This window comes from Rhododendron vialii, chromosome 4a, assembly GCF_030253575.1.
Source record: "Rhododendron vialii isolate Sample 1 chromosome 4a, ASM3025357v1".
In the NCBI taxonomy this organism is placed as follows: Eukaryota; Viridiplantae; Streptophyta; class Magnoliopsida; order Ericales; family Ericaceae; genus Rhododendron; species Rhododendron vialii.
The window spans coordinates 12,597,021-12,609,947 of NC_080560.1; the positions used below are offsets into that span (position 1 = coordinate 12,597,021).

A 12,927-nucleotide genomic window follows, 5' to 3' on the forward strand; every position below is an offset into this window, starting at 1 on the left:
GATAACTCCTAATAAGATTCAAATTCCCGGAATATTAGTCACAAATTACCATGATTGATTAGGATAATTCCTAATAGGATTCAAATTTCGGTAATATTAGATTACAATTCAAATGAGCTTCTTTTGGTGGAAGACCGCTCTGTTTTATAATTTAGATTTTTATTTCAAATTTTGGCTGATTATAACATAAGGATTAGTTACTAATTTCCGGAATATTATTAGTCAATAAAAGAAAGAGTGAGATTGGGATTAAGATTAGTCAATAAAAGAAAGACATGATTGATTTAATTTCCGGAATATAGCATTAGGATTATGATTATACAATTTTGGTTGATTAAACAATCATGCCTTTCCTGAAAATTGGCTGATTATACAATTAGCATTAGGATTATACAAACATGCCTTTCCTGAATATCATTAGTTATAGATTACCATAATTAGTCACTAATTTTATATTAGGAAATATGCATTCGATCCGACGGCTACAAAGTTAATAGGAAGTATAATCGAACGGTTGTAAATGGTACTCTGTTTGTATGAATGGACATTTTATATTCATTCGATCTGATGGCTACAAAATTAATAGCTGGATATAGGAAGTATGATCTGACGGCTGGAAGGGTGCTCATGTTTGTATGAATAGACAAAAAATCGCTCTATTTTATAATATAGATTTAATTAGCTACCTCATGTATTAGAGTTTCTCTTATTATTAGATAGATAAGTAAAAAAAGGGGTGTGACATGCTAGTCGAAAGCAATTTTTCAATCAAAACTCGCACTTTTCAACCAAAACATAAATCTTGTCCCCTCTAACGATATGTCCCAAAAATACAATACTTCTTAATTCATAGGGCACGCTCATTGAAGATCCTCTAATGTTTGGATAGTCCTTTCGGACGGTCGATCTGTTTGTAGGTAAAAAGCCGTGGCAAGGCAAAATTCCGTCCCTAACACCTTCCAGAAACTTTTCCAAAACCTAGACGTAACTTTGGATATCGGTCCGATGTGGTAATGATACCGGCAACCCATACTATCTCCTTCACGTACAGATTGGCTAGGTGATTACATTTTAAAAATAAATTGCCAAAATTCTCAGTATGTGTTACTGCCAGAATTCTTAGTATGGGTTGCCTAATCGATATATGTGGCCACTTCTAAAGTGAAAAATAATGTGTCTATCACCACGACCTGCAATGTAACGAACCTCTCTATTGCATTTTTTTTTTCAACCAGATGTCTGAGCCAACTTACACATACATCGACTAATCTTGAGAGACCAATCTCGCACCGTCCATTAGTGGGGGACCTCTCAAGGACGGACTTACAATCCAAGTACTTTTGCCTTATAACTGGGATAACTAGTTCCTATCCACTTGAAACAAATGACAACGAAGGCCAAATCCTAGCAAGTCAACAACCTCATACAATTCTTATTTGGTAATAACATTATTTGTTCACAACAGCATCTGCGCATCACTAATCCCAGATGACTCTAAAAAGAAACCTGATTCAACTGATCCTAATTAGGCCGAACCTATATATCACAAATACATAGATTACAGAAAACTTTACAAGAAAATCACAACTTAAATTTGTCTGCTCTTTAATATTGATGAAGATAAAACATAAGTATTAGCTGTCATTCTTCCATCACAGTGCAAGGTTCGTATTCCTCGGAGAGCTCTCAACACTTGCCATCATCATCTGCAAATTAAATAGACTTCAGTTGGGATTTGGGGTGAGTGTTGTGCAGTGTGTACTGTGCAGAACCTATACCCATTTTGTACGAGAGTAAGAAATACAAGAAGGTTATGCAGAAGCAGACACGGCACAGGTGCACATGTAGAAAATGGTAATTTTCAAGAACACGAGATGTGACGGGATAGTGGCAACGAAGAGGATGGTCAAGGCCGTTTTGATGGTGTGGTGATTCTAATGATCCACAGTAAAAACTTTGACACCAGCACCAAGTCAAGGTAACTCTAAGTGTGAATTGGATTCAACTATGCGAAGGATGCCCTGAGGCCATATCAGCATAATGGATATACAGGAAGCTACTGTTTCAAGAGGCTATATGATGTTACGGACATTGATAGGAATGACGATTAATGTTCTTGCTCTTGCTAGAAATGAAGAACAAAATCATTTGACTGTAACAAAACTTAATTGTTACGTTCGCCCTCACCAAAAATTTAACCCAGAGAGACTTGCCCAGCAAAGCTAGTGAGAGTAAGCCCCCATCCACTAGGTTATCACCTTGGATGGTTCCATTTCCATTCCAGGCTCCAGCATAGATTTCATTTTAACCTATTTAATACCAGCACACCACATGGACGGTGTGCCTAAGTGAAATGTGAACTACCTCATTGTCAAAGATGCTCCTCATGCACGTCTTGATGCATCGTCATGCAACTGTGCAGGTCTAAGATTGGGATCTTCCTGCCATAAGGAATAACAGCCAATTATTAATGTGTGGCTAGAAAAAATGTAACTGTCACTGTGGCAGAATAAACAATATGGAAAACTTACCCGAATGCCATAGGTGAAACCTGCTTGTGTTCGGAAAAAATCCATTTGACCCTACAAGCAGAATGGCAGTGTAATAAAGTACATGAAATATGTATATACATGAACATGTATCACCCCCAAAAAACAGACACCATATCCCATAGAAACGTACCAGCCCGTGCAAGGTAGGTTGAGGATTATAATAGCCATCGTGATTAGGAGCTATTGAGTTTAGTTGTCCCTATAAAATAATCGAGTCAAGAATCAATAATCACATTTTCTTCACCGCACGAGCATAATGATCTTTCTTATTGTTAAAATCATAATCAAGATATATTATACCAGCCCCTGAATAGTCTGTTGAGTCCCATAATAGTTGTCACGCGTAGGTGCCATTAGATTCAACTGGACCTGCAAAAGGCATTACGCAGCAAAATCAAATACATGCATTTCCCGATGAGTATGAGAAGACATAATAGAACAAATCATACCATTCCTTGCATACTCTGTTGTGGACTAAAATAGCCATCAAGCGTGACAGGCCGTGCAGTTAATTTTTCCTACAGAAATTCCAATCATAATTAGTTCTACTATATGATTGTAAGGGATTGAGCATTTAAAAAAAATCAAATAGTGTAGTTTGATCCACAAATGTAGTAGATATTTTATTGTTTCCTTTTTCATGCTCCAATTGCTATGATCTGGATCATACATATACACAGTTAGTACCCTAACTAAGCTTAGGATAAGACAAACCATTTGTTGCAAGCTGTCTTCTGTCCCAACAGTCATAACATCTTGTTCTGAGTTCACCTGCAATCAACAAAGTAGCTGGCTTTAGTGATATGAATAAAAGTTTAAAACAGAACGTGATTTGGAGAACATCAACAGGTACTTGTATTGACCTTTCTTTTCTTGGTTGGGTTCTTCTTTCTATTTGTCTTGCTCATACTCCTACTCTGGTCTTCTTCAATGCAGAGAAGACCTGCAGTCACTGATGTGCCAGTCTCTCCAAGATTCTTGTTTGAGTTATTAACACTCACACAATTCCCATAAGTATCTTCCAGCCCACGAAGTGCAAAATTGTAGCTATCTTGGGATAAGGAACCCTCTTCCCCCAAATTCATTGCCCGTTGACATAAATCATTGTATCTTTGCACCCTAGATTGCACATGTTCAGATGATTCTCCAGTTAAACACCTACTCTTGGCATCTTTAGTCCACCGTTTCAAAATGTACTGACATGGGATAGTGGAAAGGCCACAGATTTGGAGTACAATCAATGCATGTCTACAGAGGAAGCCTTTAAATTCAAACAAACGGCAGACACAAGAAACTTCAGACTTTTCATTCCAAGTGACAGTGAAGTCCTGATTCTTTTCAAAATCCTGAACTCTAAAAGTGGTAGTTGTCCCTTCTTGTCTCTCTCTTTTAGGATGACAAGCAACTGCACCTAGAACCTCAGTTTGGAACTTCTTAAATACTGCATGTGTATACAATCCTGAAACGTGCTTTTCAAAAGGAGATGGAGACTTCAATACAGGTTGTCTGTTCCATGTATCTGAATCAGCTTTTGCTTCCTCTTCATACCTGTCCTGCAAAATTGCTTCATACTGTTTCAAAAACTCTTGCACAGTAGTTTTCTTGTGCATGTATTTGTCAAAGAAACAGTTCACACTCTCAGATCGCTGAGCCAAACACATTCCAGCTAAAAAGATATCCCTCATATAGGTCGGTGCCCAATGTGTGCGATCTTCATACAATGATTGGATCCATTCATTCTCTTTGAGTTCAAACCGATCGACCAATTTGTGCCACCTCTTTTCAAATTCCTCATGGGTCCAAGACCTATAAATGCATTTTTCTAACTTTGCCATGAAACTTTCATGTTGTTTCACTAAATGACTAAGAGTTTCAGAAACCTTTCCCAGTATATGCCACAAACAAAAGCAATGATAAGCTAATGGAAAGACCTCTGAAACAACTGTTTTCATGGCTCTGTCTTGGTCAGTGATTATAACTTTTGGAGCTTGTCCGCCCATCGCTTTTAGCCATGTCTGCAGTACCCAAGAAAATGTTGCTACACTTTCATCAGCCACCAGAGCACATCCTAGCAGCATGAATTGATAATGTTGATTTGCCCCAATAAAAAGAATAAGAGGCATCTTATACTTGTTTCTAACATAAGTAGTATCAAAAGAAACGACGTCACTGAAGTTGATGTAATCATGCCTACTTTTGGCATCAACCCAGAACAAAGACTTCAGCCGTTGATCCTCACTTATATCTATAGCATAAAAAAAGTTTGAATTTGCAATCTGCATCTGTGTGAAAAATTCAAGCAAAACCTTTCCTTCTCCTGCTTCTAACGTGAGATTCCGACCTTTATCATAGGGATGTTTGGAGTCATTCTTGAGACCTACAACATTCTTGTACTCAGCAAATTGTCTTGCCATGGCAGCATACATTTTTCTTGTTTGTTCACTGACAGCTTGAGCCGGTAAAAGCTCATGATTATGCTCCTTCTCAAACCTATGAATAATCCACTTACCGTCCGGTCTTCTCTTCACATGCATGCACGCTTTGCAATCTGTCTTCGTACATGATCGTCGGCCGGTTGAATTCTCTGCTTCTTGCTTATTCCCTTGTCTGCTGCGTTGTCGATTCTGTGACTTTTCATACTCGCGTTTGGTGCCATATCTTGAACATGCAAATTTTGCATCTATGAACTCTCTCGACGTCTTTGAACGACGGCTATTTTGGATTGCTGTATTGAACCCCATGGATCTAGCATATTCTTGATAAAAGGAATATGCATCTCCATGTGATTCAAACTCCATATCAGAAAGCGGTTCAAGATTTGTATCCTCTTTGAACACCATATCTGCGGCAGGAGAATTCATGTCCCTTCCATCTCCAATGTTTAACTCGTCTCCAAAATCCACCATACTTCCATTTCCTTCGTCTCCATTGCGCAGTTTGTCATTAGCATCCAACATATTGACAATTCCATTTGGTTCTTCCTCTTCCTTATCATGTTCCCCAGAAGGTAATCTAAGATCTATATCCATGGCAAGAACCTATTTACCAACATCATACGTCATTTTTATTTTCTAACTGAAAAGTAGCAGGAATTTCAGAAAATACGAACGATTCCGAAAGAAATTCCTATGGAGTTGGTAATGATAAATGAGCAATATTAAGATCTTCCATTAGTTCTATTCCACATCCCATAAGACAAGTTCCAATTCATCAATTTAATACAACATGAAATTTATACATGGAAGCATGGGGTTTCAACTACATCAGCAAATGCTCATCATGCTCAAAAACCAATTGACAGACCCGCACCTCCTTAGAAACAAGCACCAAGTCTTCGGGCTCTATTCATTTTCTTCCGATCAAAATTTAATATGAAAAGATAAGAGGTTCTATGTCCAATAAGTGCATTGTCAAGGCTTGTTAGGATTGGGATGGGAGGATGTAGGGCGTTCGTGGATCTTTTATTAGTTTAAGGGAAGATTTACTGTGAAATCCATCTACTCCCTTCTTGGTGGTGCAAACGGTACCAGGTTTCATTGGAAACAGTTGTGAAAGTCTAGAGCCCCTATAAACATATCTGTTTTATAAGTTAGCAGTTCTTTTATAAGTTAGGTGTTTGAACTAGCTTACGTGCACATCAACTAACCCTGGGGACCAATCCCACCGTCCACAAGATAGCAGTTCTTGATGCCACACTTACCAGATAACTTAGCCCGAAAAGGTCATCTAATGACTTACAGGTATTGCATGTGTAAGAAGGCGGAGGAAATGGTATACCACCTGTTGCTTCATTGTAAGGCGGCACAGGATTTATGGAGTACAAATTTCTGTTTTTGGTCAGAGTTGGGAGTTGCCAGATACGAGTATCCAGTTGCATGATTGTTGAGTCTTTGCATGCCACTATAACGGCCAAGAAAACTTCGAGAGTTGCCCGCTACTTTTAATATAGAGGATGAACAGATGGGCATTGCTAACTCAAACTTTTATCCCGATTTCGCATTAAAAGTATCCATATCGCGTCAAATCGTGCTTCTTAGACATCATTTCCACCACATACCGGCACCCATACCTCTGCAGTTGCCCCCTATGTAATCACCATATGTGCCCAAAAAGATAAAGGTCTCTACTTTGCTCGCATATTCAAACCACCAGACAAATCCAAATAGACAGGGACCGTTTTACCTTTCGATGTTCAATCACTGTATCCCAAGACATGACTCGTCAAACTAAACACATCTGTACTTCTTGCAACTTCAGATATCAATTCATACGCCATTTTGAAATGAACATACCCAGAGTGAGGAGATTGCCTCTTTAAAATCACTTTCCAATGTGCAGTCTCTTTTCTTTTCTGTTTTTTGGTGAAATGGGTAGTCTATTTTTGCTACTAGTGAGTAGTCACCCAAACAAATGCAATTCGTACCTATTCATGTTATATGGCACCAAAGTCCTACTTTCCAGTCTCAGCTCCGCGCACTACTTTCAGACATCACATTCTCCTCGGAATGAGATATCTGATCTAAGGTTCATGTTACCAAAGTAAAACCTTAACAAATTAAATCTTGGGTTTCTTTATCTTTCTTTTTTCATATAAACTGAAGTATCAACAGCAACGTTGGAAATGGAGGTGATAAACATATATACCCAGGTTCTTCAACCTCTGAATTGAGGTTTGGGGAAAACTAAAAGAAATAGAAAACCACCCTAAAATGAAAAAATATATATAATGCAACGGTTATTTGTTACGCCCTCTCACATGAAGTGGACACGAAGTGGGCCCGTGTGTGCTTCCCACCCCCATGTGAGTCGTTACAAATAATCATTGAATTGGAAAATTCCTCAAATGAAATGAGAAGTATGACAATAAATTTACTACTCCTAATTGACACAGGATAATTTCCGTAGAGTCAAATCGATCACTAGGGTTTTGTTACTTTTGTACGAGTGAAGACACGGAAACAACTGAAGCTGAAACAAATCAAAAAAAGTTTTCAACAACCAGAGAGAGAGAGAGAGAGAAATTTTAGAGAGGGAGGGGGAGAGGGAGGTGGGGGAGAGGGGGAGGTTAATTAAGGGGGGGTTTGGTTACCTTTGTGGTGTAATTTCTGTTGTAGGAGTGTTGTTAATCTTCTGGATCCTCCGCCGCTGCAAATCCACGCGAGGGGGTTCGGCGAGTAGCTCCAAAAATTGGGTGTGATTTTTAGGGTTTCCGTTTGCAATTCTCTCTCTCTCTCTCTGGGTGTCGCTCTTTCTCACGCTCCCGATCTTCTCTCTCTCTCACTCGCCCTGCAGCCAGGTCGCGCGTTACCTGTGATAATAAAAGACTCCTCCGACTTTCTCTCTCATAGTCAATTTGGAGCAAATTCTTTTCTTTTTTTTCCAATAACCGGGACGTTGTTCGGTTAATTGTTCTGAATTTTGAATTCTAATTAATATCTTATTTTTCTCTTCGCTCATTACGCATATTTTTAATTTTATTTTTATTTTTCTCTCTCTCCTCAATTAAACCCTATTTTTAATCATTATTTTATTTTTTTCTATACTCATTACCTACAAATCCAAATCTAAAATTTCAAAACGAATAGGGTCTGGGGTGTCTGCTCTGCGACTTAACAATCGGACAAACCCTCCGACTGCCCCAAGTTTGATGGAGTATTAACTTCTTCTTGTTTTTGGTTAGTTTTTTATACTGAAATGTTTTAAAATTATTCAGAAATTTAAAACGAAAAAAATATTATTGAAAGCGTAGAAAATGATTATAGGTGAATATAATTCGAAACAAAATAGATTTTCTGAATTGATTTAAGTTTGATTTCTATTTTTTAAAGGAGGAAATACTTACTAATACAATAAAAAAAAATTGAACTTTGACTTTGGAACTCCATTCAATTGTTTTGCCTATGCTTAGTTTCATCATGAATCATGTTGGATAGAAGCAATTAAGTAAGAAGAATAAAAGAATTACGAGTCTGTGATAATGATTGGCCTGTCGAAAAGCAATTAATTTGTCTTTAGTTTTTAATTCTTATTTTAACCAAATAGTTCAAAAAATTTATTATATGGTTACCAAATGTTCAAAAAACAAAAAAGTCAAAAATTAGACTAGTCTTAGCCAATATTATTGTTATTATGCTACTGATTTATACTTTTATGGTACTTACACTTGGTCTCAAACTCAGGTAAGAGTGTGTAAGGAAAACTTTGCATTCCTGGGGGGAAAGAAAATGGGTAAATTACAATAAATTACCCTCAACTATGATTGTTTTTCTTTCTTTTTGATTTGGGCCGGCGTTCTTTTTCCATTTGCAGCTCCCCCCTCTATTTCTTGTGCATTCCAATAGCAAGTTTCACACTTGCAAATGTCTCACCAGATGTGGCCATCTTCTTATACTCCCTGACGGAAGGGCGTTTTGGTGGTAAGCAATAATAGGGAACTTTGAATCAGGAGCAGACCTACGACTCTTGGTAGGCGGCATGATACTAGGTATTGCGCTTTAGTTTCGATCACCATTCTTGCAAAACTTAATTGTAAAGGGTTGTGACAACCGGGCAAGCTTTCTTTTTGATATAAAAACTCATCAAACCTATCTAGGCAAGGGTCTGACGCAAGTACGGTCTCTTATTTGGTCGGTCGAGTAGCTCTAATTGCGAAGTGAGTTCTCTTTTAGTCACACATGGAGGAAGAGAACGGTGTAATTGCCCCAGACTTACTCTCAACTATGATTGCTTTTCACTTAATCTTTCTAATGTTTAAAACTCAACACTTAGCGCCCTTAAAGTATGTATTGGATGACAATAAACTCCTTCCTTCAGCAAAACATTGGATTTTGGAGGAAACTTGTGATGTGAGTAAAACATGACACGACAAATAAAATTTTATGACAAAATTACCCTTTCCTCTTCATTTAAGGGTGCTTTTCCAAAACCAGAATAGATTAAGGAGGGAACAAAAGAACCTAAAATGTTGGAGTTGATTAGTATCGCAGGATAGGAGGTGATTGGGCTTAGAATAGCTTCCGTTAGAGTGTGATCACTTGAATTGGTTTTCAATGTAATGGTTTTAGGGAGGTTATGGGCGGATGTCAAGGTGAAAAAATATATGGTGGGTTGATGATTGGTGGAGAAGAGTGTAAATTGTGATATTTTGTTGACGTCATCTTTGACATATAGGATTTGTATACTTTTAAGGTGATTAAAGTGTTTAGTTTTAAACTTTAAGAAGATTAAGTGAAAATAGATGTTGAGGGGGATTTAATTTAATTTACCCATAGAAATTTTTATACTGCTGGCCAGCTCTCGTGTTTCGCTCATGGGCGTGTTCGTGATAGTTATTGATACAAATTTTAGACTTTAGCTTTAGATTCTGTTACAAAATCAAAAGCTAAAATCTAAAATTTGGATCCACAGCTATCGCTGACATGCTCTAAAATTCTGTGAAAATAATTTTTTCCAAACACCCACCATCACCAGGTGTATTGAAAAAAACAAATCCCTATAATCAATAAAAGCCTTTCAATTGTTACCGGCTGCAAATGAATCGAGCTCCTCGTGGCTCGAATCATTTAATATTCAAGTCAAACTTGAACTCGAGGTTTAGGCTTACATGGTAAACGAGTCGAGCTTAACTCTCAAAAGCTAAACTCTCTTTTATAGGTTCAATTTGTTTAAAGAATCTCGTTAATTAAGTAAATAAGCCAGATTCGGCTAATTGAGAGCTTGTCTAAACGAGTTGATCAGCTCGAACTAGTTTGCCCCACTGTATCCATACAGAATTTGCCAGCATCTATGACAACGGGTAAAATCTTCAAAAAGATTCTAGTACAAAAAATTTCAACTATCAAGGATTGTTGTAATCTTTATCCCTAGTTCCCAACGCTACGCCGCCAAGCAAAAATTATACTATGCCCTTGGGGCATGACCATGTGGTGCCCCATGGGCTCTCTGTACCACACAAATATGTGCGGGGAATAATCTCTCACTGCCAAGGGTTCATGCAGAGTCACGGACACTAGTAGAGAGAGAGCCACACGCGGCCCACGGGGCATGTAAAAAGGGACAAAATCAATGAGAATTGGACAAGTTTTGGAATTATTAAAATAGAGATGTGCTATAATACGCAATCTTACTTGGATGTGGATCCCTCTCGTTCATTGAATCGTTTTTAATACAATTATAAGTGTCGCTAAGCGTTTATCAATACAATCTTTTTATTTTAAAAAAAAAAGAATCGCTTTTAATTAAAACCAATAAAGCCTTTAATATCACTGCCCAAAATACTCATGTGGGTTGGATCGGAATAGAGGACCAACGCTGTAATTTCAAAGTGGACACGGGCAATCTGAGAGTAATTTTGTTCATCCTTACTTCATTAATTGATCGGCTAGAGAGACTCAAAACGAGCGCGGGCAGGCAAGAGTGAATAAAAGGAGGGTGAAAGATGGTGTTTTTATGCGATGTTTTATTTTTTTATGTAACAAGATGTTTGGGTTGACTTTTATGCAATTCGATTAATTTTGGAGCCTTTAACTTAAAAACCCAAAAAAATTCTCCAGTGCTCCTAAAATTTAAAACGTTTGGCCTCCGTAAACTTCGAATGTGTAAATTCATGAAGAACAACAAACGCTTATTTTTTTCTCGTGCTCATTTGACCAAACTGCCCGGGATTGTTTTTTGGGATAATGTTCCTGGCGTACGTGTAACGCATTACGCATGGCACTGTTTTCAGCTAAAAAGCCTCCCCCAGACACCCCAGTTATTCCCATCTCTACGCCCATTTGGAGGTAGCTTCCCATGCGATTTGGAAAAACACATTGAAATTGAATGGGAAGGAGCCTTCTTCTTCTTTTTTCCTGCTTATCAAAAAAAAAAAAAAAGGGAAAATGACGGTCAATGAAGTGTTTTGATAATTAATATCCGTTAAAAATATTTTCAGCATTAATAAATATTCTTAGCATGTCCTTGACGGGTATTAATTATCAAAATACGTCCTGAACCGTCATTTTTCCAAAAAAAAAAGTCACTAGTTTTGGACCGTACGGATTTTGACAATCATAAATTCAACTATTGCTATATTTTTATGCAATAAGTTGATTTTCATTCATTTTGCAAGTGATTTGACAACAGTTTCAAGTAAAATGAATGATCCTATTTTAAAAGAAAAATAATTCTCATATTCTCCTTTTTACTATCCACACTCTTTTCTTGTTTTTATCCATATGAATTTACAGTATTGTCCTTAAATGTGTGAAAAAATATATTGAATAAAAGACAAAATAGTAAATTTAAGTGGCTAAAGACAAAAAAAATATTATGAAATACTAAAAAAGGAGTATAAGAATCAATTTCTTTTCAAAATCATACTACTATTTATTGTACATTGTTTTCGAGGTAATGCGATGTGATAGGAGTAATATTATGTAGAATAATATCTAAATATTATTCCTATTGAATATTAATAAAGAGTAGTAATATCTAAGGCTCCGTTCTGGTTTCTTTAAAAAAGAACTTTTAGAAAAGAAAGATAATTTCAAGCTTAAAAATCATGTGTTTACGCAAATAATTTTTCTATCAATATAAATCTTATTTGATAGATTTCATTGAAAATTTTTAAATAGTGCAAAAAAAATAAAAAATTATTTTTTATTTTTATTATATTTGAATTTAAAATTACTTTTCTTTTTAAAAAAATAAAAGTTTGAAAAGAAACCGGAATGGCATCTAAAGGTCATTCCAATTCAATAATTCACTCCAAAGAGATTTCCTAACTCACGAGGATTGAGGATAAAAACGTGACATTGAATGAGTTGAGTTTTCGAGACAAACGTTACCAACTTGGTTTGCAAAACTTCCATAAAAGAATTATTATATTATTGTTCAGTGATCGATCTAAAACTATGACCACGTAACGCCTTAGAATTATTAATTTCTCACACGTGTAAAGTTCAAGAAAACACTCACGGCCACGTAAATGCGCGAGGGCATAAAACCGCCGCTAAAAAAACTCCCCAAACAATTAAAATACGCGAGTAAGAGAAATGAGAACCGGAGCGTAAAGCGAAAAATTGAGAACAAAAGCGGATGCCTTTATGAAAAATCAACTTTGTTAGAGGTACATATAAATAGGTACATACATCGCGTACATACGAGCTTTTGACTGATCTTGGGTCTCAAAAAATCGATCCGAGCCACCCGTTTTGTCCAAAATGGATTGTTTAGGGCCGCCACTAAAAATAAACTCTATTTGAAATCGGCAAAGACATGTATGAAACATCCAACTTTTCTTCATAAGTTAGGCTTGGATTACGAAGAAGAGTCAGATGTTTTGTAAGCATTTTTACTAATATTGGAGTAAGTTTATTTTTTACAGGAACCTTAA

At 36.8% G+C, this 12,927-nt stretch overlaps 1 protein-coding gene across 2 annotated transcripts; it reads right to left on the bottom strand.

The window, feature by feature from the left end:
• Positions 1 to 1,684: 1,684 nt before the first annotated feature.
• On the bottom strand, positions 1,685 to 7,890 carry LOC131324383 (protein FAR-RED ELONGATED HYPOCOTYL 3-like). 2 transcript variants are annotated; one of them, XM_058356325.1, is made up of 9 exons: positions 6,333 to 7,209; positions 3,416 to 5,590; positions 3,267 to 3,323; positions 3,002 to 3,070; positions 2,853 to 2,921; positions 2,683 to 2,751; positions 2,532 to 2,582; positions 2,365 to 2,441; positions 1,685 to 1,706 (listed from the first exon to the last, which is right to left on the bottom strand). In XM_058356325.1, the coding sequence occupies exons 1-8, from the start codon at positions 6,342 to 6,344 to the stop codon at positions 2,385 to 2,387; spliced, it is 2,559 nt and encodes an 852-aa protein (XP_058212308.1). In that variant the 5' UTR covers positions 6,345 to 7,209; the 3' UTR covers positions 1,685 to 1,706; positions 2,365 to 2,384. The 2 variants fall into 2 exon arrangements, with proteins under 2 accessions (XP_058212308.1, XP_058212309.1); XM_058356326.1 differs by lacking the exons at positions 1,685 to 1,706; positions 6,333 to 7,209 and adding an exon at positions 7,642 to 7,890 and having other exon boundaries at positions 2,362 to 2,441; positions 3,416 to 5,627.
• Between the last annotated feature and the right edge of the window lie 5,037 nt (positions 7,891 to 12,927).

Bases quoted from the DNA above. Each gene is read 5' to 3' on its own strand.
- LOC131324383 (XM_058356325.1), bottom strand. The intron at 2,922-3,001 runs GTATGATTTGTT...TGCCTTTTGCAG, and splicing joins AACAGAGTATGCAAGGAATG to GTCCAGTTGAATCTAATGGC. The intron at 2,752-2,852 runs GTATAATATATC...ATTATTTTATAG, and splicing joins AACAGACTATTCAGGGGCTG to GGACAACTAAACTCAATAGC.